The sequence below is a fragment of the Crocodylus porosus genome, unplaced genomic scaffold (genome assembly GCF_001723895.1).
Source record: "Crocodylus porosus isolate Cpor-Errol unplaced genomic scaffold, CroPor_comp1, whole genome shotgun sequence".
Taxonomy (NCBI): Eukaryota; Metazoa; Chordata; order Crocodylia; family Crocodylidae; genus Crocodylus; species Crocodylus porosus.
The window spans coordinates 50182342-50209322 of record NW_017728906.1 but is presented as its reverse complement, the minus strand read 5'-3'; the positions used below and the strand labels follow the sequence as shown (position 1 = coordinate 50209322).

General features: G+C 42.4%; 1 protein-coding gene across 1 annotated transcript in view; it reads right to left on the bottom strand.

Annotated features, from left to right (window-relative positions):
• Nucleotides 1–26981, bottom strand: part of CFAP47 (cilia and flagella associated protein 47) — a 734432-nt gene that overhangs the window by 406099 nt on the left and 301352 nt on the right. Inside the window, exons 42-45 of the mRNA XM_019528459.1 lie at nucleotides 21941–22086; nucleotides 13685–13808; nucleotides 10600–10826; nucleotides 2566–2749 (exon numbers count right to left, since the gene is read on the bottom strand). Of these exons, the coding sequence (XP_019384004.1) occupies nucleotides 2566–2749; nucleotides 10600–10826; nucleotides 13685–13808; nucleotides 21941–22086 (681 nt within the window). The remainder of the gene's footprint in view (nucleotides 1–2565; nucleotides 2750–10599; nucleotides 10827–13684; nucleotides 13809–21940; nucleotides 22087–26981) is intronic.

The following is a 26981-nucleotide window of genomic DNA, read 5'->3' as shown; positions in this document are numbered from 1 at the left end:
TGTGCCATTTAATGTATGTGTGTCTGTGATTTTTTTGCGGGCCTCCAGAGAAACGAACCACTTTATGCATCAAAAACATGAGTAAACCATTCAAAAAGGGACTACTGTAGAGAGGAATTATCTCCATCTCTTCCCCAAGAATTCCAAACAAAAAAACTGAAAAAATAAAAAACAGGATAGAAGTTTCACTCAGGATACAAATTAAGTTGATGTTCTTTTTTGTTTTAAGGAGTTTTAACAAAAATGAAATCTCAAACATTTAAATTAAAATAGTTAAATGTACTAAATGGATTAAAATCACTGAAAGATTATACAGAAGCATTGGAATGTCTAGTGTCCGACAGCCATCATTGTTATGCTGGGAATTTCAGACTGAGAAACATTAAAAAAACACCATGAAATATTTTCTATGGCAATGGAAACTTATAAATTTGTACCAGCCAAGTAATTTATTTGCAAGCTTTACAAAGAATTTTTAATATTTCTAAATTTCAGTAGAGCAAAAAGTAGAACACACACATGCACATACAGAGATCCTTCTCAGATTTATTCACTGGATGAGGCAGAGCCTTATAAAGACTCTTTTTATATCCTCACAATACAGTTTCTCTGCCTGGCCTTTCACAGCAAGAAACAACTCCTGGAATAAAACATGTCTACAGGATGTTATAAAATCCTCACTGAAAATATACTGAACATAGTCCTCTAGGGGAACGCACTTAGCTTTTTATGTTTTTCTGTTCCTGCTATTCTTATCTGTTGATATTGGGGGATTCTGGAGATATGCTAGTTATATAAACACAGCCCTGGAGAAAAAGTGTCAGCAGTTAGGACTGCCAATTCACCTTTTCCCTTTCTCTTTCATCTATAGCTCAGTAAATTATGAACTCCAAAACAGAAAATGACACTCCTGAAGAGGCTAACATAAAGAAGGGAAAAGAACATTGTATTTACAACTCTATTTTAAATTCTGAGTAATTGGTTTTTTGTATTACATGTATATACTATTACAAATCATTAGTTGGACCAGCAATTCTCCAACTTACCTTCAAGTCTCTGAATGATTCTCCCACATCAGGAAGAAGGTAGAATTTAAAGGCCCAAGGTGGCATGAATGTGGAGGGAGCTTTAAGGACAAAAAGTGAGTTCCACTAGCATGTCCTTATAACAAGAAATACACTGAAACTTGAATACAAGGATGATTTAGAATAGATGCAGTTGCTGTCACTCAAATGCAACTACAGAAATACCAAAATATTATAATCGATTAAAGAGATAAAAAGTTGTATTTTTATGGAATGTAGAATTCAAATTGCTTTCCAAAATTTTAAAGAATTACAGAAGTTGTAATAAAAAAGCAAATGAAGATCAACATGAAAAAAAATTACAAAGCACTGGAGAAAACTGCCCAAGCATCATCATAACTCAGAAGCACTAATATAGTGCAATAAAAGAAATGTTCCATATGCCACCCTGTCATCTCTGGTCCATAAAAACCCAGACAGAAATTTCATCTGATGATGGGGAAGGAGCGAGAGGCCAATCAGCTTCTATGCTCCTCTGGCTAGTCAATGAGACACCAAGACTTCTTGCAAAAGAAGGGGTCCTCCTTGTGTTCCCCAATATATGGCTCCCTTCAGGATTTTATTCAGGGCTGTTCCACACCTGAAGGCCAAACAATTCTCTTACCCAGCAAGCCAGATGTATAGCAACACATCCCCTATCACAGCATAGACCAAAACTGTACAACAAGGAAGAGCCAAAAAGATGGCACAAACTCTGGGTAATCCAAGTGATTTTGAATTGGAGCCCAACATAACAAGAGGTGAGGGTTCTTTGTGATAGCTTTTTGGGAGCAATTTAAGTGGGACAATCCAATAAATAGAGAAAGAACCTGGGAGATATGCCATATTTACCCAAATCCAAGACAAGTTTGAATCTGAGACAAGCCCACAAACATTCTATGGAAAATGACCATAAGGTAAACCGGGGGGGTGAAGGGACACAGGCAGTAGCTGCAGCTGTGACTCTGACCCCGATCCCTGGTCAGGACTGGAGTCTGAGCCAGAGTCACAGGACCCACCCTTCCACCTTGTACTTTAATCCAAGATGAGGGACTTCCCCACCCTGTTAAATGGGGAATGTGTATCATGGATTTGAATAGATACAGTACTTAGCTGCAATATAACAGAAGCAAAATATATCAGAAATGAAACCTTATCTATTATACTTTTTCTGCACCATCACAGCTAAAACAGCACTCTAAACCAGTCTTGAAAAGAATATTATTTTGGAAGGGAAGATGAGAAATAAGGCAAATATAGTTCTTCTCTTTCAAAACAAAGGGAATTTGACAGTTCTAACTAAGATACTGGAGACTTGCATAGATTGAGAGAAGAGATTAAGACTAGAATTAAGATTTGAACAGCACATGAAATGAAGACACAGATCTGTTTATGACCATACCAATAAAGAGTTATAAAGAAACAGACTGTTAGGCAAGAGGAGTTCAAAGGACAAAGAGGACACGTTTCAACTCTAGATGAATATTAAGATTCTCATTACCTGTCATATTCACAGTTTCATAGTCTTCCTTTGAAGAGACTTTAAAATTAACTCTGCTTGTGGCCAGCACTGGAATAGAGAGTTTTGCAGGGATTTCAAAGTATTCTGGCATGTTCACTTCTATATTGTAGTCCACAGATTTTAATTTTTGGGAGTATGCAAGAGGCCTACTCAGTGCATCTCTCTGCAAGTAAAGCAACAAAGTACATGTTTGTACAATGAGTAACCATAATTAAAAAAAAAACACCCTTAATTCTATTTAGAGACAAGTTAAAGAGAAATAATGTATAAAATTATGCTATTTACCAGAATCCAAGATGACTTCAAATTTAAGACTACCCTCCAATAATTAGATTCTATACATGGAAAATTATAAATTTGTTAAAGTTATAAAAAATTCTCCCTAGCTGGGCCAAGCAGGGGCCACCACCACTGCTGACTATCTTGGGTGATTCTAGCTCCAAAAAGGTAAGTAGCAGGGGAGGGCCATGTATGGAACCTAATTATTGGGAGGTTGATCTTAAATTTGAACCCACAAAAGTTGTGGCAGGGGCAAGGGACCAGAACTCCTGCTCCTTGCCCCCTGATGACACTGTCTGTTTCCCCTGCCATTTTTTCTCCCTGAAAGTTGCCCTGCTGGTGCCTGTTCCACTGCCTTTTGCCACCCCCCCTTACCTCCCCCACCACTTACCTTCTGGGAAGCTCTTGCTCCAGGGCAGTCAGCAGCAGTGGTCACGCTGGCCTGGACCAGCTAGGGAGAAGCAGCAGTGGCCAGGCTGGGTCAAGACCAGAGAGGTTGGAACCAGAGCTGGAGATGAAGGTAAGCAGTTGGGGGAAGCAGTGATCAGAATGGGGCAGACAAGTTGCAGTCTCTGACAATACTTCCCCCAACACTTCCTTCAAGTCACACACTGTGGATCTCTACCACACGCTCCCTCCCTCACTGCACTAGATGTTCCAGCCTAGGGCAGGTGGAAACTCAGCTCCAGCTTTAACTCAGCTCTGGCTTCAGCTCCAGCTCAGAGTCATCACCTGCACTGGGCCAGTACTTGAATCTAAGATGAGATTTTGTTCCTCCATGGTGACTGGGGGTGGGGTGGGGAGGGGAACGACTTCATCTTGCATTAGAGTAAATATAGAACGTAGGTGAAATAGATAGGTAGCATACTGGTACAGTATCATTCACACTTATTACTGAGAGGTGTCCTCATACACTTAAGACAGTGTTGTACATGAGTAAACCAATTATAGAAACAGAGATATGATGCATCTGGAAACTCTTCCAATGAAAAATGAATTGTGGAGAGGAGGGAGAAGCAATCTACTGCCATGCGACTGAAAATCTACTAATGCTGCTTAGGGAAAAATACACATCTCAGGAAAAATAAGAAAGAAAAAAAAAACAGCTGAATTGAAATAGTAGTGTACTTTTTACTCGCTATTCCATATCCAATGCTTATAGATTTTTCCCTCCAATCTCCCCAGTAAATTCTTGCGAATTACTAAACAAGGATAAAAATCAGACAAAATTAGTTTAAAAAGCCTGTCTAATTGTAATTACATACTTATAAATGGAGTATAAGAAAAAAAGCAATTAAACTCTGCTAAAACAATATTTCCAAGATAATTGAGAAAAAACTCTACAAATCAAATGACATGTGATGAATACTATAGACAAATAATGTTCTTACTCTTGGTAACAGGCATTTCTTGATCTCTAATCAAGATGCAAATTCAAACTCAATCTACCTAGTCAACCATATTACTGGGGGCACTTACATGTGCTCTTTACTGTGCACTAATTAGCTCTGCAGTGTTTACAGATGTGACAGGATTAGGGCGCAGTAAACTAATTATCTTTGCTGCAAGATAGTACTGTTGGAGAAAGACCTCTTACAGCTGAGTGCTTTACTTCACTAAAAACACACATGTAGAGAGTGACCTGGGGCATAAATTGCACCTGGTCAGCCTAGTCAGCCAGCTGCCTGCTCTGCCCTACTTCAAATTGCTCCTGTCCCAGGCACACATGCAGATACTGTGCCCCGGAGCAGTTCACTTCAGTTCAAAGTGCTCTGAAGTTTATCATATCACATTAATTGCATGTGTAGATGCACACACTGAAAGCTAAAAAGTTTACTCAGACTATGGCATCGTCACAGAACTATACTAATAATTTATTATAAACTGTATTCCTCCAAAGGAAGATGGCCTATTAGATGTTATAGTATCTTGTGGCTGAAGTCAGTAGTTATTAGCTTGGCAATTCAATTGTCAGAAGATAACCATAAGTCAACGCTAGCCTATGTTATGGATTTCAGATTTTCAGTACATTTAATTTTTTTTATCCTGGGTCATTTTTACCCATTTTCCATATTCCTTTACAGAGTATAAACTTTGCATCTTACCTCCTCTTTGTTTTTTAGAACTGCAAATATCTATTATGATGGGAAACTGAATTACTGGTCAAGTGGCATCTTGAATAGGAAGAAGAACATTTTTTGCCCCAAATATTCAGTTTTGTTGGAAGTGTACTTGCGGAGATCAACAGTTATGCAGAAAATCCAAGTGGAGGTTGCACAAACAAGAGAAGGCAGAACATGGTCCATAGGTCCCTTTTTTAGTAGGATGGGGAAGATGACACATCTGGGAAGTATTAGTGGAATTCAGTGCTTTGTGTTTAATTTTTAGCTACTAATAGATGTGACAGAGCTGCTTTAGTGCTCCATCACTTTAAGGGCTGGAGCAGGCAGCCGCCAGGTAGCCATTTTCAAACTTAGGCTAGAAAGGCAGCAGTCCAGGTTGAGCATTCAAGAAGGCAACATTGGGCTGAGCTGCTCCTGGAATACCTTAGAGGTAAGTGTTAGGCTATAGGGAAGGAGGAGGCTTCACTGATCCTGGTCATGACCATAAAATGCACCCTGCCGGGGAAGGGTGGCCTGGTGGAGCTACTTGTAGTGGGGTAGAGCTCCACAGAAATGCCAGGCCAGTTACCTCCCCAGTGAAAGGTGAGGAGGGGCACCTAAAAACCCCAGCCCCCACATCCCTGGTGGGTTCAATCTGCACAGAGGGAGCCCAGGCTCACAGGAGTCTGGAGGCAGTGCCCCAGTCAGGGGAAGGACCTGGAGCAGTGCCCAAGCTCTTCGTGAGTCCTGTGGTTGCAGAGGCCAGGCATGAGAGGGGGCCAGGCATGGCTGTAACCACCTGAGCCTCACAGGGTGCAATACTCCAGGGTAGAAGGCCAGGCAGAGCTATGGCCACCTGAGCCAGATGGGGTGTCTGTCATGGGATGGGGTCCCCAGGGATGGCCATGGGACCCCTAGGGCCCCTTGACCATGCCAATTCGGCCCAATGAGCACCCTTTTTCTCACCCGCCACATCTTGTTGGTAATAATTATGAATGGGGAGGCTGCCCTCAAGTTTATGTTGGGCATGGTCCTCCTGGACCCTGTGAGTTCTTGGAACTCCTTTGGGTCCTGCACAAAATTGGCTGCCTCTCAAGGCACCTTCAGCCTTATGGGCTAGAAGCATGGCTCTAAACCGCCCCTTTACCACACCCCAAGCCTCACAGATGGCATTCACACAGTGTCCCTCAGAGGCCTTAGTTTGACTTGGCCTCTGGTCATCGCTGGACTCTCCGCAGCCCTGTCTCTCTCTCTCTCTCTCTCTCTGCACCCAACAGCGCTGGGCTCTCCGCAGCTCTGTCTCTCTCTCTGCAGCCCTCGGCACTAGGGTCTGTGCACTCTAGATACTGCGCCAACACTGGTGCTGGGGTCCATGCACTCCTGGATACCGTGCTCACACTGGTGCTGGGGTTCCCACACTGTAGTGGGTCCCCAATGAGGCCTCCTTCTTCCCCAGTAGTCTCAACCCAATCCTCCGGTTTACAAACAGAAATCAAAATACAAGCCCCTGGGTTATAACATAATGCAAGCAGCTCAGGGTGTGCGCTGTCCCTTTAAATGTATCATCCTTCCCCCAGCACAACATGCCTTGTAGGCCAGGGTCTGGTGAACTCCTGAAGTCCCTTAACCTTACCAGAAGCAGGAGATGAGCCATCCAGCCTCTTCACTTAGCTTCCTCTAGAAGAGCTCCTTCCCACTTAGCTGCTGGCAGAGAACAGACCCTCTGGGCCCAGGCCTGGGGTTTATATATGCCCCAGGCCCTGTTTCTTCCGGTCAGCTGACTGCCTGCAGGTGTGGGCTAATGCCCTCATTCCTGCTGCCATGGGAACTTGCAGCTGAGGGGTTCCTGACTGACTGCTAGGGCTCTCTCCCTAGCGGTTTCAGCCCTTAAAGGAGCAGGCACCTTAGTGCCCTGCAACAGTGGAAAACCCCAGTGAAGCCCCAGTGAGAAGGCAGTGTGGAGCCCCAGTGAGGGAGAACCAAGGGATAGGTGCCCAGTATGTTGGTCCAGGGGCCCAGTGTGTGTTGGTGTCTGTTTGTCTGTCTAAATGAAGAACCCAGTGCAAACCCCTGGAGAAAACATCTGGGTCCTTGAGTTCTTATGGGGAATGAGAGTCCCACATGAGACTCCAGAGCTCAGGTCCTAGAGCTACCTAGCAGAAGGAAACATCAGCAAGGCATGGGGCATGTGTAGGGATGCTAGGAGCATATACTTATTGCCCAAGGTTATTTGGGCACACAAAGGGCAGCCTTCTGCCTATTTAACATGACAATCATTTATCAACAAGGTGTGGCAGATGAACAAGGCGGGCGGTTTGCCCAGAGACAAGGGTGGGATCATACTAGTACTGGGCCTGGAAGGTGCTCTTGTCACAATAGAGTTTACTTTTTCCACCAAATTATAAAAGTGAATATTCAAAATGAATGTCTTCATTCTACCTTCTACTGAGTTACCTACAAATTCAAGGCTAAAAATTCACTGGGAGTACCCTCAAAATACTTCAGAAACAAATTCTCACATGTAGTAGTAGCCATAGTAATAGTAGTAGTAACACATTCCATTTTTCCTCTCCTAGGATTGAACCAAGTGTATAACCATGTAACAGGGAAACATTGCCCCTGTTATGGGAACTTTCAGGAAAAGCACCCATTCTGTTGAGAACTTTCTGACCAACCCGTGGAACTGGGCGACATATTGACTGTTCACCCATCCAGGATGCTAAATACATGCTGTGGATTTTGGTGAAGTGTCCATTACTTGCTGACAGTGATGAGGTGCTCAATCAGATTGAGATAACAAAAGGCTTAATTGCCAATTAAGTCTTCCCGGCTGGCAGTGGACAACCGGAGATTACCAACACCTGGGTGGAAACATTGCATAAAGGACTGTTGGTGTGATCAGCACTTCCCCAGAAGGGGAAGAGGAGGCAAGGCTTTAGGTGCCAGAGACAGAAAGCAGCCTGTGCAGAGGCACAGGTGATGAGAGATTCTCCAAGAATTTCTTGTTGAAACAGTGAGTCTCAGGCATCCAGCCCATTGGAAGATGAATTGCTGATTCAGTTGGACAATTACAGCTCCATCCGGATCTGTGACAAGGACTTTGTTGCTGTGAATTGATAAGCAGGGTGGGCTTTCCCCCTTCCCAGCGTGAAAACAGCTCCAGGCTCGCAGGCAGGCAGACAGAAGTTCTGGAAGATGTTCTGTTTTGAAAAGTCTTCATCTAACCCCTCATGCAATGAAGGTTGAGATTTTCACCCAACAGACCATTTTTCAAGCTGTCTGCAGTCATGCACTTGTGTTTGGTCCACTACAGACCCCCTTCTGTGGCCAAATCAGGCAAATATTGTCATTTCTGTCTGCATGAATTGTCACTTCTGTCTGCACTGATGATTTCTGGGCCCCAGGCCATTGCCAAGTTAGGGGGCTCTGCATGGCCATAAGCCAACTTAAGGACTCTGTGCGACCCCTGAGGAAACCCCAATGCAAGTGTAAGCAGGGGTTAAGCTTTAATTCAGGGAAAAAGTGTTAGGGAGGTATATAAATGTGGTATATAAAGGTAAGCCTAGAGGGAAAGCAAGGTGTTTGATACAAAGAACCAAGGAGAGAGATCTGCAATGAAGCAGGCAATTCAGCTGTTTATGGGCTTACTTGATGAGGACTCAAGAGGGACACCAGGTCTTGCAAGCTGTTAAACCAGAGCCTGACACAGCAACAGTGAACATGCATGAACAAGGGGAAGAAAAAAAATCAGGGTTTTCTCAGTAGGAAGTGGGGGCCAGACTGGCAATCTCCATCTAAAGGCAGTTTCCCAAATCCATCATTCTCAACATCACAGCATGGCAGGAAAGGTGGAAGAGTGTACTACGATGCTAGAGAGAGAGTGGCAAACCACTAAGGACCCCAGTCAGCCTGAAGGACTCCAAGGCTTGCTATACAAGCTATCAATTTTATTTTATTTTTTGCTGGCATTTTAAATATCAAGACAGTCCTTGTGCTTCAGGCTAAGTTGTATAATGCAAGCTCATCTAAAAAACTCTTTAACACTGGCATAATTTCAATACTATTAACAGGGTTTTTTTATAGGGACAATAAATGTAAATTTATGACAGACTGCATTATGACCACTTCTAAAAGTTTAAACTTTACAATGGTTCATCAAATGGAGAAATATTGTTTTTACCTGATAAATAACTCTTGTACATCAGTTCATATCAAAGCTAAGCTGCCAAATATTACTGCACAAGAAATATTGTATAAGAGCTCCTGTACACTAAGTAAAAAGACTCCCTCTGCATATTGTTTTCACCTCACACTTTATTACCAGTTCTCAAACATGAAATTTAATAAAATCTTTTGACATCATTAAATATTTCATAACTAAATCTTAACTCTCCTCACTACCTAAGATTCAAATCTTGTTATAACTTATCAGATTTCAGCATGACTACTGGTACAAGTATTACTCCCGCTACAGTCTTTCTTGATTAAATCTAGAGTTGATACTTCAGTACAGTAGAGTCCTTTGTGCAGCATCTAATAAAAGTGTTCATTATGAAAACTACATAACTGTCATTGTGGCAACAATTAACTGACACCTTAAGGGAAGATAGTTGACGTAGATATCACGGGTAAAAATCCTGACCCCAGCATTCTTATTGGGAATAGTGGCTTCTTTTCTACCCAATACCTTTTAATATTTAATATATTCAAGGTAAATAATACTGGGTAGCTGAGATAATGAAGAGCTACCTGGGAATCTCTTTTGCATCCAGATGATGCCAAGATTATAAAAGAGCTCAAGCATATATACCAGGTCTGGGCCATTACTTACACTTTAATTTTTTAGGATGGGAATGTGTTTGTATATTTGGTAAGAGTAGTATGAGTTTACTTATGTAGTAAAATTGAAATTCTTTAATAAGAACCCATGATGATTATGTTTTCTGGATCTTTCCAAGTTAGGATTATATTTTCTAATTTATAAGATACTAGTTTGAGAATTTAATAGTTTATATTGCATGGCTGCCATTACACTTCTTCATTTACAAGATTTTCCATATTCAGGGTTTGGTAACCCTTAAGCATAAATGTAATTTAGTATAATTTTAGTTTGGAAGGAAGTAGACAGTCCTTTGACAGGAGGCCTATCCTACTTTCCCTCCCTTAGATTGTTTATTTTCCTTAAATCCAGTTTGAATACAAAAGGCATTCTAAAGGAAAGGAAACTATTACTGCTGTACATAAAGAGAGAATAATAATGAACTCTATTAAAGAATGGATCTCATTGGATGGAAGTATGGAAGCAGTTATCAAGCTACATTTTCAGAGAATAATCATCTAACAAAATAAATGCATGGACATGATACTGTCTTTTTTTAAAAATCTCTTCCAATCAGACTCTCTCAAAAGATAAGTTGCTTTTATAACAGGATGAAAACAAAAGTAACATAACAACATTTAAAATACTGTGGCATCTCAGAGATTAAACAGAAATAGCGTATTTTCAGACTAAAGTTTAGTATATAAAAAAAGCCATCATTCCATTATTTCAGAAAGACTCAAATGAAAACACTTAGCTTTGCAAATCAAGAGAAGTAAAATAGTCTTCTGCCAGATTTACTGTTTTTCTTACCTCAATTTTGGACAGCCCTAAGGCTGCTACAGCAACTCGAACACTGCTGCTCTCCAGTGTCCCAGTGACCTTTCTGCGCTCATACTCAAGAGCTGACATCTGCTGCTGTGCTGCAATGGCCAGAGCCCTCTCTCTAGCTTCATTAATCAATGGGATCTTCAGCTTTTCCTCAAGAATGTCAGTGAGACCACATTTCAAGCACAGAACTGGCTGGACCCCACTGTGACCTGCAACAAGCAAAGCTGTCTGTTAGCTCCTATTAAAAGTGCATTCTGTTTTATTCCAATATTGCAGAAAACGAGCAAGTATATTACATTAAATTCTGAAAGAATGTAATATTCTCAGAATTGAATGTGATATTCTAATTCATAATTCTTTCAGAATTCAGGACAGCAGCTAAATACTGCACTTAGGACTATTTTATAGGACTAAGCATTGGAGTCCAAGTCAAAAGTTGTTGTTCACAATAAAAAAATCAAAAAGATTGACTTTATTTTTTTTTATTTAGAGGAAGAATGGTTATCAGCAATCTACTAAGGATGTAATATTACACTGATTGAAGCAGTATCTGTGCACCTTGCACATTAAAAAAATCTATACCATCTCTGTTTCTACAATCTTCATCCTATTTATTTGCAGGTATTATGGTAAGAAGTCTAGTGAAAGATTCTGGTGTGAAGGCAGCAGAATGTGTGATGTGTCCAACACTATCTACCCCACACACCAAACGTTTCAAAATCTTGAAGCTGTGAGTTTCACTGTTCCAATGGAACACATCTGTGGGTGATTTCGTATCAGGAAACCTCTTGGTACCACAATATGACCTTTATGAGATGGACACATCTTGGGGAGTTTACCTAAGTAATTAAGAGGTTGCAGAAATGTTTTTTTGCCTCATTTGATAGACAAGGAGCAAAAACACGGCAAGGTTAAGTAACTTATCCAGTGTCATAGAATGTCTCTGTGCTGGAGCTAGAAATAGAACCCAGATCTCTGGCACTTTCATACACAATGCCTGGGCTCCCCTGGAGCGTTTTTAGCATGGTTAGTATGTGCCTCACTTTCCCTCCTCTGGGTAGGCTACCACAAGGGTTCAAACTAGATTCTGTCAAGTGAATTAACAGTGGAGGACAGTTCTTTGCAGATTACTTTGAGTAGAAGAATACTGTAGGAGAAAGTGAACAACTAGGTATAATCTATATTACAGCTGCTGCTTAGACTGCATTCTAACTTTAAACTAGCTAGGTCAGGTACTGAAAGCAGTATAGTCAAAGTTTAGTACAGATTGCAAAACTCACCCAAGAAACAGGTTAAGTAGTAAGATGGTTAGCTCATGCTGGAGTTCCACACTACCACAGCTAGACTGTTGCCAGAACCCAAACTAGCTACCTAACTCATGCACATCTAGCTCAGATATATCACATAGCCATCTAACAAAGAACCCATTTTAAAAGTGATTTAGCACTTGGTTCTTACTTGTGAAATTGTACTTCAAATTTCAGCCTGATGTTGTTTAAAATGGCTGAGGTATAAACTCTTCAAAAGCACAATTCTGAATTGAATAATTCATCAGTTATTGATAGAGCTCGCATTGGCACCAGGCAGAAATGCCAGTGAAAGCCTAGAGCATGCTAAGTTCTCCTTACTGCTACTATCACAATGGCAATCTTTTTCTGTGCCTCATCGCTCTGCTGATTGGACAGTTCAGCTTTCAAAGAGCTACAATGGTCCTAAATCACAAAACAGAGACTAAGGTTACCTGAAAAGAAGATAGTAATTGATACAGTGACTTCTGGCTTTCCCATTATTTTCCCCTTTAACTTCAACTTTTACTTCCTGTAACAATGATTCTAAATGAATCATAGCTATAATTCAAATGAACAAAAGGGCAAATCCTGTAGTTAACTGCCCAGACGAAATACAAAGTCTGCACATCACCCATGCAAGCCATCAAATGCATGTAATTCAGTACATCTTGAATTTCCTAGGGCTGAATCTAAAGGAGGCAATAATTAACACACTTCTGAAAGAGATACTATAGGGAAAGATACTTTTGGATGGAAGTAGAGTTCACAGCCCAAGCTTTTGCTTTCTCCAGTGTTTAGGTTGTTAACAAATAGCATTAACTCCAGAAAGAGAGGAATCTGGAAAATATTAATTGAATAACACTAGCCAGATTGTTTTCCAAAACTGACATTGGCTTCTGAGCTAGAACCCAAATTAAAGGAGTAATAAAGCGTAAATATATGTAAAATAAACAAACACAAGCTCCAACAGACACCTTGTTATTTCTGAAACATCAAGCTCACGCTAGTTTGGCTTTGGCTGAATGCAGATCAAGACAGGTGCTGAGTTATCTGCCAGACTATAATACGGGCGCATAAAGAAATTCAAGCATTGCACATGTGGAAATGTTCTAAGACAAGTGAGGAAGGCTTGTACTGACTCCAGCAGTGGTTAGGCATCTGAAAAGAACCTATGAAATATATATGGAAACGCTGAAAGATAATTCTAATTTACTTGCAAGATCAGATCCATGTGAAGTAGGTTTCAAGCAGCCCCAAATGTGAAAAGAACTTTCCGGATCAACATTAAAAATGATAATCCTATCTGACAAAAGAAGAGCAAATTTCCTCTTTTCTTTCTTGTAATCCCTTCTTGTTGTCATGTAGTTTATCTTTCCTACTGTATTCAAGGCAGATGAGCTTCTTTGGGTAAATCTGATATCTTTTATTAGACCCACTCAAATACTTGGAAAAAAACTCTTCTTTGCAAGCTTTCCGGCACAAACACCCTTTATCAGGCTGAGGAAATATCTCCAGTTGGTCTGAAGAGCACAGACCAATTGCAGACATGTCCACAACCTGGCAAAGGGTGCCCAAAAGCTTGAAAAGATTTTTTTCCAACTATTTGAGCTGGTCTAATAAAAGATATCAGATTTACCCAAAGAACCTTGCCTGCCTATGTTCTAAACCAACACTGCTACAAACTATATCTACTGTATTTATTGTCCTTTTAACCCCTAAGTGCTAGTGAACTTAATGCATTATAATAGGGCAATGATTTCCCCCATTTCATTTTTCTCCTTCATTTACTCCACCTTCTGAGGTACTGCTATTGCACAGAACATTTGGACTATCCATTGGAAGCAAGCCTGAAGGCAAAGGTACGCCACCTGTTCCCTCCACCAGGTACACAAATTCTCCAATCTGAAACACAGGAACATATGCATTCCAATTCAGAAAGCAATTCATGCAGAACAAATTATAAAACTTTAAAAGACAAACATGAGAATGACATTGATAGTAACACTGAAAACCTGACTCCTGAGAGCTTCATATATTTTGAAGATTTTTTTTTAAATTGCTTTTAATTAGAAGAAAGTGAACATACTACAATATAGTATGATAATAAAGTAGTATAGTTATGATAATAAAGTAACACTGATTAAGGGGATTAAACTCAATAAAGCAGCATGTTTCAGAATCAAGGCTTCTAAAATTCAGCCCTTTTTAACCCATATCACTAGTTAATATTTTGAGCAATGATGCCATGAGCCACAAGAGAGACAACTGACAAAAAAGGTACATTCTGATTATACGTAGCCATCACTTTTAAGGTCTATAATCTATTTTAAGCATTTAGATTTTTAATAGCCTGCACAGTTCATATTCATGGATGAAGCAGTTTAAGTTAAATGAAAGTACAGTTACATATTTAAAACTACATTTCCAGTATTTGCAAATTTCAGAGAGTTTTAAAAGCAGTTCAGCTGTTTGGTAAAATTGTTCATGTTAAATTCGACAATGAAACATTTTTGTTAAGTAATCAATAAGTTTTAGGGGGAAAGGACAGGAGTAAGAGTGGGCTAGAAATGGTTGATTCCACTTTAATGTTACTGAACATTTCTTCCTCACTTCTGTTTAAATCTGAACTTTCACAAGCAGACCAAATAAAGTTAACTAACAAATCTTATTTCTAGAGCTGTGCCAAAGTAATAGATAACAACACTTCATAAGCAGTAACATCATGTAGAAAAAGAGAGGATAGTAATTTGTGCCAAAATGAAGGACAAATAGGCAGATGAACAACCGTATTTCAAACTGCTGAAATGATAAATGAGGTGTAAATACACCATACAGGTATTTTAAAAGGGCTGGCATACTGTATATAGTGTCTTACACTGTGGTGACTAAGGGCACCTACACATGTGCCAGATGCCTGCTCCGACAGGTGCTAATTAGCATGTGCGAGAGCAGACTCAATTAATGGAGTCTGCTGGAGTGTGATAATTAGCATGCAGCGTCTCATGCTAATTAAAGCACCCACAGCGTCTCATGTATTCAGCATCACACGCTTGAAAACAGTGCTTGGGGCACTTTAACTAAAGATCTTTTGATGAGCTTCAGTTAAAGCACCCTCACTGCCATTTTGAAGTGCAGGGATGCTGAATACATGAGACGCTGCAGGTGCTTTAATTAGACCGAGTCTTGAAAACTAGTCCAATTAAAGTGCCCACTCCCCACCCAGAAGCATGTGTAAAGATGCTCCAAATGCATAAGACAATACTACTCAGTTGGTGCAATGTTATACTTCCTAGCAATAGCCAGTTTGATGTTGCCAATGGAAACTTCTCTGAAAAGCACACAATCCTATTTCAGATTTTTAGCTTTGGAGGCATTTCTGTCAAAATTACTCAAGACTCCTACCCCACAGAAATGTATTTCCACTGCTTCCATGTCTTGCCCTTACATGCCATCACCTGCCTTTTTGGGCTGTGCTGCCTGTTACTGGCCCTTCACCCCAGTGAAGATAGTAAACAGCCATCTTAGGATCATAGGAAAGTAGGGCTGGAAGGGACCTCGCAAGGTCCTCTAGTTCATCTCCTTGCTCAAGGAAGGAGCAGCCCTACCTAAATCATCCCAGACCAGTGTCTGTCTAATCTGATCTTGAAAACTTCCAAGGATGGAGATTCAGTAGTGCAAGCTACGATTTAGTGGGTTTTTGGTTGTAGCCATGTTGGTCTAAGGAGTTAGGCAGGAAAGTTTCTTTGACTAGATGTGATACCTTTTATTAGACCAACTGAGTAGCTGAAAAATCTTTGATAGATTTTCGTTCTGCGTTCATTCTGGTGCACAGTTGTTGTTTGATTTCTCCTACATATTTTCCATCAGGTCATTTGGTGCCCTGGATGAAATATATAACATTTCTGGAGATGCAGGTGTAAGATCCAGGAATGGTGATTGTTTAGTTGTGCAGTGTAGTTATTATGGGGTGGTGTTGATGTGTTCGTAGGTTTGGCATGGTCTGGATCCATTGGGTGTGGTTTGGGTCCTAGGGAGTTTGCTTCTGGTGATGAGGTTAGCGAGGACAAAGATATCTAACTATATCCAATCATGGACTCAGTATAGACATTGATTTATGACACATCATAACCTGCCTGACATCTGATTCATCAGGTACCTGCCTGACGTGACCTCTTACATTCTTCTTTTTCTTCCACCTTTTTCCCCTCCCCTCCTTTTCTGCCTTTTGTCTTCCTGGTTTCCAACTATTTCCTTTTTCATTGAGAGCCTCTCTTTTTTACCTTGTATTATTATCACTGTAGTGTTTCCCTTTGGCCTTTCCCCCCCTGCTTTCTTCCCTCTCCCTTCCCCATTTTACTTTTTTGTTTTTCTAATTTCTACCTATTTATATTTTCACTGACATCCTGTCACACTTTTAGCTTCTCTCATTCCTTGGAGTCTCAGACCAGCAGGGATTCCCTCTGCCTGAAAAAGGGTGACTGCGCCCAAAAGCTTGCAAAGAACCTTTTCCAACTACTCATTTGGTTTAATACAAGATATCACATCTACTCAAAGCTCGTTTGGTGCATATATGCTTACAAATAACTTTGTCTCCTTATTCTCAGAAGTTGGAAAGTGCGCATATATAGGGAAGGGAGACGGAGGGACAGACTACTTCTGTAGTACAGTTTGTTCATCTTCCTGCTGATGAAAAATTCTGCTACTGCCAGATTTCTCTCTGCAGTAAGGATTAAATAATCTAAATTAAGCATGCTCATCTTTTTACTTAAACCAATGGGAGATTTTTCACTCTACAGCTAAAAACATTGTGCTTTCTGGCACAGTGAAAGAATTATTCAACTTCAATGGCATTTATATGGCTTTCCTTGGTTCAAGTGTTCAAATAAATCTTTTTTGGGTATAATAAAACCCGAAGAAGAACTTATCGGCCACCCACAAACCAGCAGCCACCCATGGGAACCATTCTAAACAAGAATTATTCCTGTTTGACACACTGTTTTGACTTCACAAGGACCCTTAACATGCTTCTAACATACACAGCTAATTTCATAAAAGTCCTGGTTGCTAAAACGCCATTCTACTATCATTTACTTTTCCCCTCTGCCATGGTTGGGATTGATATACATCAGTATAAAAACCTGGTTTGGGGAAAAGCTCTCTGGATTTTTTGATCTCCTGAGCCTGTAAGTCCAAATTTTTTTATGAGGTTGTAGAATGGGGAAGGAGAAAATTGTTTATGATGTTTAGGGAATTGTTTGACTATTCATAATTTATCAGTGCCTGTTATTGTAGGCTTAGCATTTTTTAGACATTTTTGTATATCATTTCTATGTTGGTTTGTTTTTTGTTTCAAGGAAAGTAAACTGAAAAACTGCAAGTTTCATCATGTTGAACAATACGGACAACCATAAGATTGACAAAAGAGTAGCATTAGAAGCAAAAAGATTGGTATTCACTCCTAGTTCTAGATGGGTGTATATTCTGCAGCTAAGCCAAGCACATAGATCTGGCATAGCTAAAGCTTTCAGTTATAAAGCTGTTGCCCCACAACACAATGATACTGCAACACTTTATAGATTTAGTCGGGGCAAGGGAGTGGAACAACTACTGGAAAAATTCTGGATTAAAATTTAACTGAGAAACATGCTTACAATCGAATGTCATGCAGGATGTCTACCTCCAACTATAGTGCTATACTTTCTTTAATAAGTGTCAGTGGGAGGATATCAACAGAAGCAGTAGTAGATATCAATTCATTGCCTATTGTAGCTAAAAATAATTTTGTGTCTGAAGTGGTTTAGTGGTTCTCAACTTTAAAAAAAAAAAAGAGTCATTGCACCCCCTGGAAAATATCAGCTTCTAGCTTTCGCTTGCTTGACTGGAAAAATAATACAGTAATTATTCTGTTGCAAACAACTTAGAAAAAACACAGCAGGTCAGAATATTTTTGACACTATGGAATCCTATTAGAAATCTCCTGGTTTATCTTGTGACTCATGAATGGGTGTTTTCACACTTAACCATGCTAACATTGTATAGCACTCTTAAAAGGAACTCATGGCATGCTGGTTGAGAATCACTTGTCCAAACCCTTCATATCTTACATATCTTAAAGGTTGGACTCAAGGAGATTAGACTACATGACCATGTCTACATGACCATGGATGTTTGGTTCCCTGGGGACAAGTATCACACCATGTGCCTCTGCTACTTGTCCCCGGAAAATGCCCGTGCCACACAGCATCTGGCACATGGCAGGTTACCCCGGGTGAGGTAGGGGAGGCTAGAGCCAGCACTGGGCTGGCCCCAGCAGTCTTACTTGCAGTCCTGGGGGCCTCTTTGGACTGCAGCAGTGGCAGTCCTGCCACTTGGAGCCTGGCTAGCAGCTGAAGCATGGCTCCGGCCAGCCACGTTCCGGTTTGGGGCAACACACACTGTCTCCATGTGCGCTGCCCCACTTTTTTTTTTTCTGTGAAGTTTTTTTTACCCCAGGATCTCCCACAGTCAAAAATCCACACCCCCCCCCATGCTGCTACCTTGCAGCAAGAACACCTGAATGTGCAGTAAGTAGTGCCACAGCTGTGTCTACAGCACCACGTACTGCACAGCTGCGCTTGTCTGGGTGTGGCCCATGTGTGCATTTCCAATGAACACTGCTATTTCGATGCTTTGCCCTTATATACTCAAAAGTAAGAGTACTACTTACAGTGGGGATACATGCAAGAATTTTAAAGATAATGAAATTAAAGCAAATGTTATGGTTTACATCAATTAAAACTAATTCCATTCACACCCTACTAGAAATACCATTTGCTGATGCTTGCAGTTTGCAGATCTCCATGAAAATAATCACTAAGCAGTATTATATTAGTTGTTGTTGTTGGCAGCCCCTTGATATGAGGATGATAGTCTACCAGTAGATGGGGAAGTCATCAGTGAGTCTAGAGATAACTGAAGAAGCCAATCGAAGATATGTATGTTTGACTGCAGATATGGCACACAGTTCCAAAAGAAAGGAGTGGATCCTGGTGATGGTGGATCACAGCTCTCTCCATTGTCTCTCTCACCTATTCACCTCCATAATGAGGTGAATTTGTTCAAAATGGTTGATGCTTTGTCATACTTCATGGTGCCACTGGGGATGATTTAGTGCTTAAGTCTCCCAGATATTAATATAATATTGCATTTCTTCAGATTGGCCTTCAGGGAGTCCTTGAATCTCTTCTTTTGCCTGTTTCTAGGGTGGTGACCACTGGTGAGTTGGGAGTATAGAACACGTTTGAGGAGCCAGTTGTCAGGCACACTTATGATGTGTCCTGTCAAATGGAGCTGTTATCATATTAACATGGCTTCAGTGCTGGAAGTTTTTGCTTGAGCCAGAATGCTGGTATTCTTTCTTCATCCTTCCAATTCATAAGAAGGATTTTCCAGAGGCATTGGTGATGGTAACATTCCAAAACTTTTTGTATTGCTTTCTAGCTGTAAGATACTCTTAAAATAGATATTACAGTGATAAGGCCTAGACTTTCCTATCTACACTGTTAAAACTACAATTTTGTAGGGATTATCAGTCAAGTAAAGGGTCGACATGTGAACCAATCTCTAGAAATGAAGATCTAGCACTAAGGCCACCTTCATTAATTTTCTGTGGCAGGCCATACACATTTTCTTACAGCTCCTCATGTGAAAAATTCTACATTAATATTTGAAGGACATGTCACAGACTCAATTCATTCTTCTAAATAATAAAAGGAGTATTAAAAATAATCCTTTATTAATTTTTAAAGAGTGTTATTACAACAAAGTTAAACTTACATTGCCAGTTTAAATGACTTCTACTGTGCAAGCAGATAGGTTAGACTAGAAGTACTTTTCCTGTTAAAAAAAACCAGTACATCTAAACTATACCTACGATTTTGTTGTCTCTGAAAGGAAAAACTGATTCTGAAGCAAGTTCACTTCTTGTCTTGGGTTCTGTACAATATGAAAAAAGTTGCAACAGACAGCCTTTGCAGTCAGAGGGTATCATGATACTGGGGTACTGATACCATTATTGATCTTTGTGAGAGGGTGGCTGGGTCTATTTCAGTCTCCCTCTGAACGTGCCTGCCACGACTTTGATTGAAAGAAAGTTGTTATTCTTCGGGGTGAGGAAACACCACGGACCACCCAGGTGATTAATTCACACAGTGCAGATTTTATTCTTAGCAGGAGGTTACAAAATTGCATTCACCTCACTAATTACCTCATTAGCAAGAGAAACCAATGTAGCTAACAAGTTAACTCCAGAAGACTGAGAGTGCCCTGGATGCCTTAGGTTATTTTTGGATCAGACAGAGTCTTCCCCACTAATTTACTCACTAGTGGAGTGAGATCCCCACACCTCTGCAAGTCCTGAGCTGGGAGCTGCCTCCATTGCTCCCTTCCTGCCTAATAGTAGACCTGGCTCCACTGTTACCCATCCCGGTGGCACAGGTAGCTCCGTGCCACTTTTGCTGCCTGTGCACCGCCCTGGAGCCCTCTACCTCGGAATTCTCCTTGGCACAATGATCACCCAGAGCCCTGGTTCTTCTCTGGATTCCCTGTGTTGGCTGTGGGTCTCAAGTGAGTACCTCACCTTCTTACTGGCCAGGGTCTGCAGTCCTGGACACTTCTGGCTTGCTGATCGGGTGTCCCTCTTTCTCTCTTTTTTCTCCCGTAGTCCTTCCTCCTTCCTCCAGTGCCCGAAGGCAAAGTGTGTTCATTCACTGCCTCATTTACACTGGCCATGGCAGGCTAATTACCCTGACCTTCCCCTGGTGTGTAATTCCCCTTACCTGTTCAATGTGCTCTCTATAGCTATCTGCTCCCGTGGCTACCCTAGTAACACGGCTCCTGCCTGAGCCCTCGTTACAAATCTTGACATTAGGTGACTGACAATCTTGTTCCAAAGAATGGCCACCATAACATTTGATGGCTATTACTGCACTGGATATGAAGGAAATATAGTGGTTCTGAATCATGTTGCTGATTAAGACTCAATAAAGCAGCATAATGGAAAAAAATCAAGCGCGTTACTTAACTGAAGAAAACTTACCTTAACACTCCTTTTATGATGTCTTAATATATGACTACAATCATACAATGAGCAGAGGGTATCAGCACATGTACATTTCTAGACACTGACCTGCCACCAGCTAACGAACTTATTCTAAAATAATTCCATCATACAGGGTGTATATACACATGCTATTAATGCTATAAAGGCTTACTGTGCAGTAAAATACTGTTCAGTAAGCCTTCTTGGGAGCATGTCTACATGTGCTCATGGTTGGGAGCAGCCTGGTACAAGACTGTTCCTTCCCTGCTCTGGCCCCCAGCAGCATCCAGGAGGAGCTCTAGCCCACCCCCCACCCCCCAGCAGGATGCACAAGGCCAGTCTTGATGCTTACAGGGCCAAGAAAGATCTGCTTACTGCAGCAGAAGCTGTCTCCACTGGGAGAAGTCCTGATATGCATGGGGCTGGGAGATAGCTTCCATTTTACAGCTCTCTCACATAGGGACAAGCTGTTCCAGTTCTGGATCAACTCCCAGCCAGCCCTGGCTGGATGGGGATTTCCCCAGGCATCCACAGGCTCGATGAGACAGCTCTCATTCTTGTGAGCTGGCTCGATGAGACAAAGCTGGGATCAGGGAGGGGAGTGGGGGGAATGACACAGAGTGGCCTGCATATAAAATGGATCATATTGCCTCGATCAATTCTCTAACCAGCTCACTGCTCTCAGAAATAAAAGATTAATACACCATGAACAAAAATAACAACTTAAAATGAGATATACTTCCAAATTTCAGTGCACATCATTTGATATAATTTATAACTGTTATCCATAATGGGTTTTTGCATAAATAGGACCCAGTTTATACATGCACTTATTTATTTTACATAAACTGATGCACACACTTGGATGACGAGTTTTACAAATGCAGTCCTGTCTCTTGTCTGGATTACAGACAAGGTTATTAAAAAGACAAAAGAACCCACTTTTTACTCTTACCAGTTCATTGATCAGAATGATGGTGCAATAACGCTTTCCCAAATTAAATGGTAGAAAGTAAACATCCAGAACTGCAGAACTTCTCCCTTCCAAGACCAATGTGCCTGCCGGACTGAAGAACTCTTGTAGGCCATTGGATTGATTAGCTGCCGAAACATGATGTAAATGTTGTTTGTGTACAACAAAAGAAGGGTCAAGGTAAAATAGCTGTTCCAGTTTCAATAATAGCAAGCTATTCAATAATAGCAAGTGTGCCCTAGGAGGTACTATGTAAGGGTCTTACAAATCTCAAAAAAGAACCAGAGTAAAAATGAGTGCAATAAAAATTGCATAAACAAATTATACTGATTAATTCATCTCATACTTTCAAGACTATGAATACTAAGACTATGAGAAGCTTTGGTTTGCAATTCAGTTTGGAGAAGATTCAGCCTGATTCAGAGGTCAAATCTCCGAATCTGAATCCAATCACTAGAAGCTTAAAACTTTCCAAATCAATTTGGAGCGTTTCAGTCGATCTGGTAGAGATTTGGAAGGTGGTCTTTACGGGGAAACAGAAACTTAGAAGAGGGAGGGGAGGGGGAGCAGGGGGGGAAGGACTGACATCTTTTGCTAGCCAGTGACTGTGACTTTTCTCTGACTGCCCTTGCAATCACCGTGTCTGAGGGGAGGGACACAGAAACAGCATAAAAGTCTCTGTGTGCAGGCTTTTCTGTCCCTTTCCTGAGCTGTTTCTGCCTGAGCAACAGCATTTCAAAGGTAAAATAACTACTGGCCTGGCTTCCTAGTGAGTGGCCTGCTACATTTCGGTGTTAGAAAGGATTGGATAGGATATAGCTTAGCTTAGCTTAGCTTAGCATCTGTCTACTTCCAATTCATTACTTTCAATTTATATTTGTTTGTTTTTTCCAATATTTCTGAAAGAAAAAGCTCAGTGTTTTCGCTGGCAGTGTGATCCATCACTGTGCAGGGAAGCACAAATTGCACATACTCACACACACACAGAAGAAGAAAAATAAGAGATCTATAGAAGAAGAGATTCAGATTATATATTATAGTTATTAGTTATTAATATTATTGTAGTTAGTTTACATACAGACTAAAGACAACACAGAAGAAGTCAGATAGAGATTCAGATTGATATTAACACACACAACACACAAGTCAGAGTCCTAGAAGAAGTAGGAGATATATTATTTTAGGTACACTACACAGAAGAAGGACAAGAAGTAGTCACACATTCACATTAATAGCACATCACAGAAGAAGACACCATATATAGTTATTAATAATCAGTCATAATCAAGAATCATCATACCAGACTCCAGTACACACACACACAACACAGAGAGTAAAGCAACACAGAGAAGAAGTCACACGCACCTTTTCCAGCACAGGAATGATTAATATGAAGTGACCTGGAAAGGCAAGTGCCAGGTCTTTTGGCAGGGGCGGGAGAGGGGCTAGAGGAAGAGCTAGAGCTGCAAGTTCCCCCTGCCCCCCACCCCATACATAGACACTTCCTCTGCCTGAGCAACCATGAGGCTTATGCTGCCGGTGGAAGCAAGGAGGTGGGAGCAACACCTGTACCTGATGTCCCTGCACCTGCACTACCCCCCCAACTCCAGAAATAGGCACCAGCAGCAGAATCACTGTCTCCTCCACCCCAATTTCATCTCCTAGCATGAGCCTCCCACTGCCAGAGGAGGAGCTGGAGTTGGAACCAAGGGACCTGAGCACCCTGGCTCAAGCAATTCTGGGGACTGAGGGGGAAATCAAAGTTTGTGCTCCACACCCCTCAAAGTTCCCCTAGACCCAGGTCTCCTTCTCTGGAAAGCAGCATTTCAGAGGAGATTGAGGTTGTGGAGGCTCAGGCAAGTGGCTCAGCAGAGGTAGCTCCCCCTACTCTTGTGCCTCAGCCTACTGAGGAGGGGAATAAGGCAGGATCTCCACCCTCAACCCAGAAGTGAGTGAGTAGCATAGTGTGGGCATTTTGAGCTGGCAGATGATCGCAGGTTTGCTATCTGCCAGTACTGTCCAAGGCAGATTAGTCAGGGCAAGAAGGTGAAACACTTCACCAGCCGAGCGATGCTGCTGCATCTCAGGAGGCAGCACCCCTTTGCCCTTCTTCCTGCTCAGCCCGGCACCAGTGCAAGCGTGCCTAAAAAGAAGTCCCTCGCTCATTCCAAAGCCCCCATCCCCCAAAGGCAGAGGCAGGCCACCCTAGAACAGTGGGAGAAAGCTGCAGACAGAGGGGGTACATTCCTAAGGCAAACAAGATCACCCAGACCACTGGGGAGATGCTTGTTTTGGATAGCCAGCCCTTATCCCTAGTTGAGTGGCTAGGGTTCAGGCGGCTCATGGAGCTCAAGGCCCCATCTTACTAAGTGTCCGCATGCACTACCTTTAGCAAGACAGTGGTGCCCTACCTGTATGAGACATGCAGGGAGTACTTGAGGGAGGAGCTGTGCAAGGCAGGGCCACAGGTAGCCTTTTACTTCAGAGCCAACAACTGAAGCAGCAGGGGTGGGAATCAGGCCTACCTCTGCCTCACAGGGCACTGCTGCAATCAGTCAGGCCATTGGTGGGCTCTCCTCCAAGCCAAGGTGCTATATGAGTCTCACATGGCAAGGGAGATCATGGTGGCCATGAACTACCACTACATGCCACCTGATTTCAAAATGCAGGAAGGTGGTGGGCTACTTCCATCGCAGCATCAAGGGGGGCAAGATACTGCGAGAGAAATAGGCAGAACTGAGCATCCCGCTGCACAAAATCATGCAGGATGTGGAGACTCGGTGGAACTCCACATTCCTGATGCTCGAAAGGCTGGTGGAGGAACAGAAGGCCATCCATGAGATGGCCTTTCTTGGGGAGATCGGGATCAGTGGCCACTTTAACAGAGCTGAGTACGGTACTATCTCCCAGATCTTGGTGGTCCTCAAGCCCTTCCTCAAGGCCAACAAGACCCTTAGCACTGACGTGGCCCTTCTTAGCCATGTGATCCCCAGAGTGAGGGAACTGGAGAAGCAAATGGAGATGTTCCAGGGGATCAATGTTCCTGGCTGGGGCAGGCCAGTCACCAGACATGCAGGCACTGGTGAAGTGGCTGAAGGAAAGCATCAAGAGATGGCTGGATCCCTTGTAGTCCAGTACTGTCCACATGCGGGTGAGCATGTGCAACTGAGGATCAAGGGGAGCACGTGCACTCACAGAACCAAAATCCTCAATCACTGGATGCAGGTGCTGGTCAACAAAGTCAGGGAGGCAGAAGGGCAGAGGTGAGGGGATGTGGAAGAGGGGGATCCACTTTCCCGTGCCAGCACTCCCAGCACTGCCACCAGACCAGCCAGTCTCCTCCATGCCAGCCACTGCCAATGTGGGCCAAGGGCGTGGCTTCAATGCTGGGGTCCAAACGCAGCAGACCCCAGCCTTGGGCAGGTAGTGACGAGGCTTCAGTGGCTACCTATCTCACCGAGGATGTGGAGCCACTGGACTGAGACCCCTTGGTCTACTGGGCAAGCTGCAGCCAGATGTGGCAGGATCTGGCCACGGTTGCCCAGAAACACCTGTCCTGTCCACCAACCAGTGTTCCAAGTGAGAGGGTGTTCAGCATTGCTGGGGATGTTGTGACACCCCACTGTACCTGCTAGGATCCTGGTTTGGTGGAGCAGCTGGTGTTCTTGAAAGTGAACTTCTGACTGCTGGGGTTCCCCAAGCTCCACCTGCAGATGGACTGAGTGCCACCCTCCTCACTCCATCTGCACCCATTTCCTTTTTTCATTTTTTTAAAAACCAGTTAATGCCCTACTCTCAGCAGTAGGGGGCACTCACTACATCACCAGCCATCAGGGGTAGAACATGTCCCTGCTGAGCTCATTCCCCTGCCAGGACAAACATGGAGGTATGGGCTGGGGCTATGGGGAAAAAGAAGACCCCAGGTCCTGGGCATAACCACTAAAACTGCACCCTGCCATGGTAGGGAGGCCTGGTGAGACTGCTGTGGCATGGCAGCCCTGTAAATGCCAGGAACAACAATCCCCTGGTGAAAGGTGGGTAGGAGGCGCCATAACCTCCAGCTAACGCATGCACAGTCCTGGCTGGGGAAAGCTCAGATCTGTCACATCTTTGACAGGCCTGAGGCTTTCTGGTTGCAACGGAGTTGAGGCTCCATGTGAGCTCAGCTTAGCTCCCTGGGATGCCAGCTTTTGCACTGAAAACCCCTTTGTCAGACTGAGGACGCACCTGCAGTTGGTGTGTCTCCTGGTCCTGGATGGAAGGAATAATAAAGAAGCCAGAGGTTGACCTGGATGGAAGGAATAATAAAGAAGCCAGAGGTTGACCTGGCATGCAATACAGGCAAGAAAGTCAGTCAGTGAAAATAGAAATGGAGGCGTCAGGTGGTTAGGGAAAGGCTGGGGTGGCAGCGGGGAGGGAAATGTAGCAGTGCAGGTAAAAGTCCAGAGGTACCTAGGGAGTCAGATGTCTGGCAAGTTGCAGTGTGTCAGAATTCCACTGTCTAATCTACACTGAGTCCATGAATTTCTGTACCTAGGAGGCTGATGAAGTTAAATTCATACGCCCAACTATGAAACGTGATTTGTAAATTGTTCCCTCTCAGGATCTGGTCTGAGAGACTGGAGGCAGAGTGTTTTGGTGCAGAACGTGCCCCACAGGTAGTTGGGTATTGCCTTTAATAGATTCTGGTGTGCAGTTTTTGGGCGTACCGGAGATAGTTGCCAGGTTTTATGTTTTGAGCTGTAGGAAGTTGGCTTTGTAACTGTTTTATGTTATTTTCTTTTTATGTTATTTTCTTTTTATATTATTTTCTTTTCTCTTTTCTGTATAACTGCCGCGCGGCACTATCACATTTATGTAACCTTGAAGCCTTTACTGTTAACCAAAGCAAGTGCCTGGTACTATTCTCTATTGGCAGTAAGCCACACACCTGTATTCTGTAACTTTTACTTCTTATCTAAAAAGTGTCAATTTTGCAGAAACGAAACTTATGTAGAGAATCTGCCTAGTAACTATTATGTAA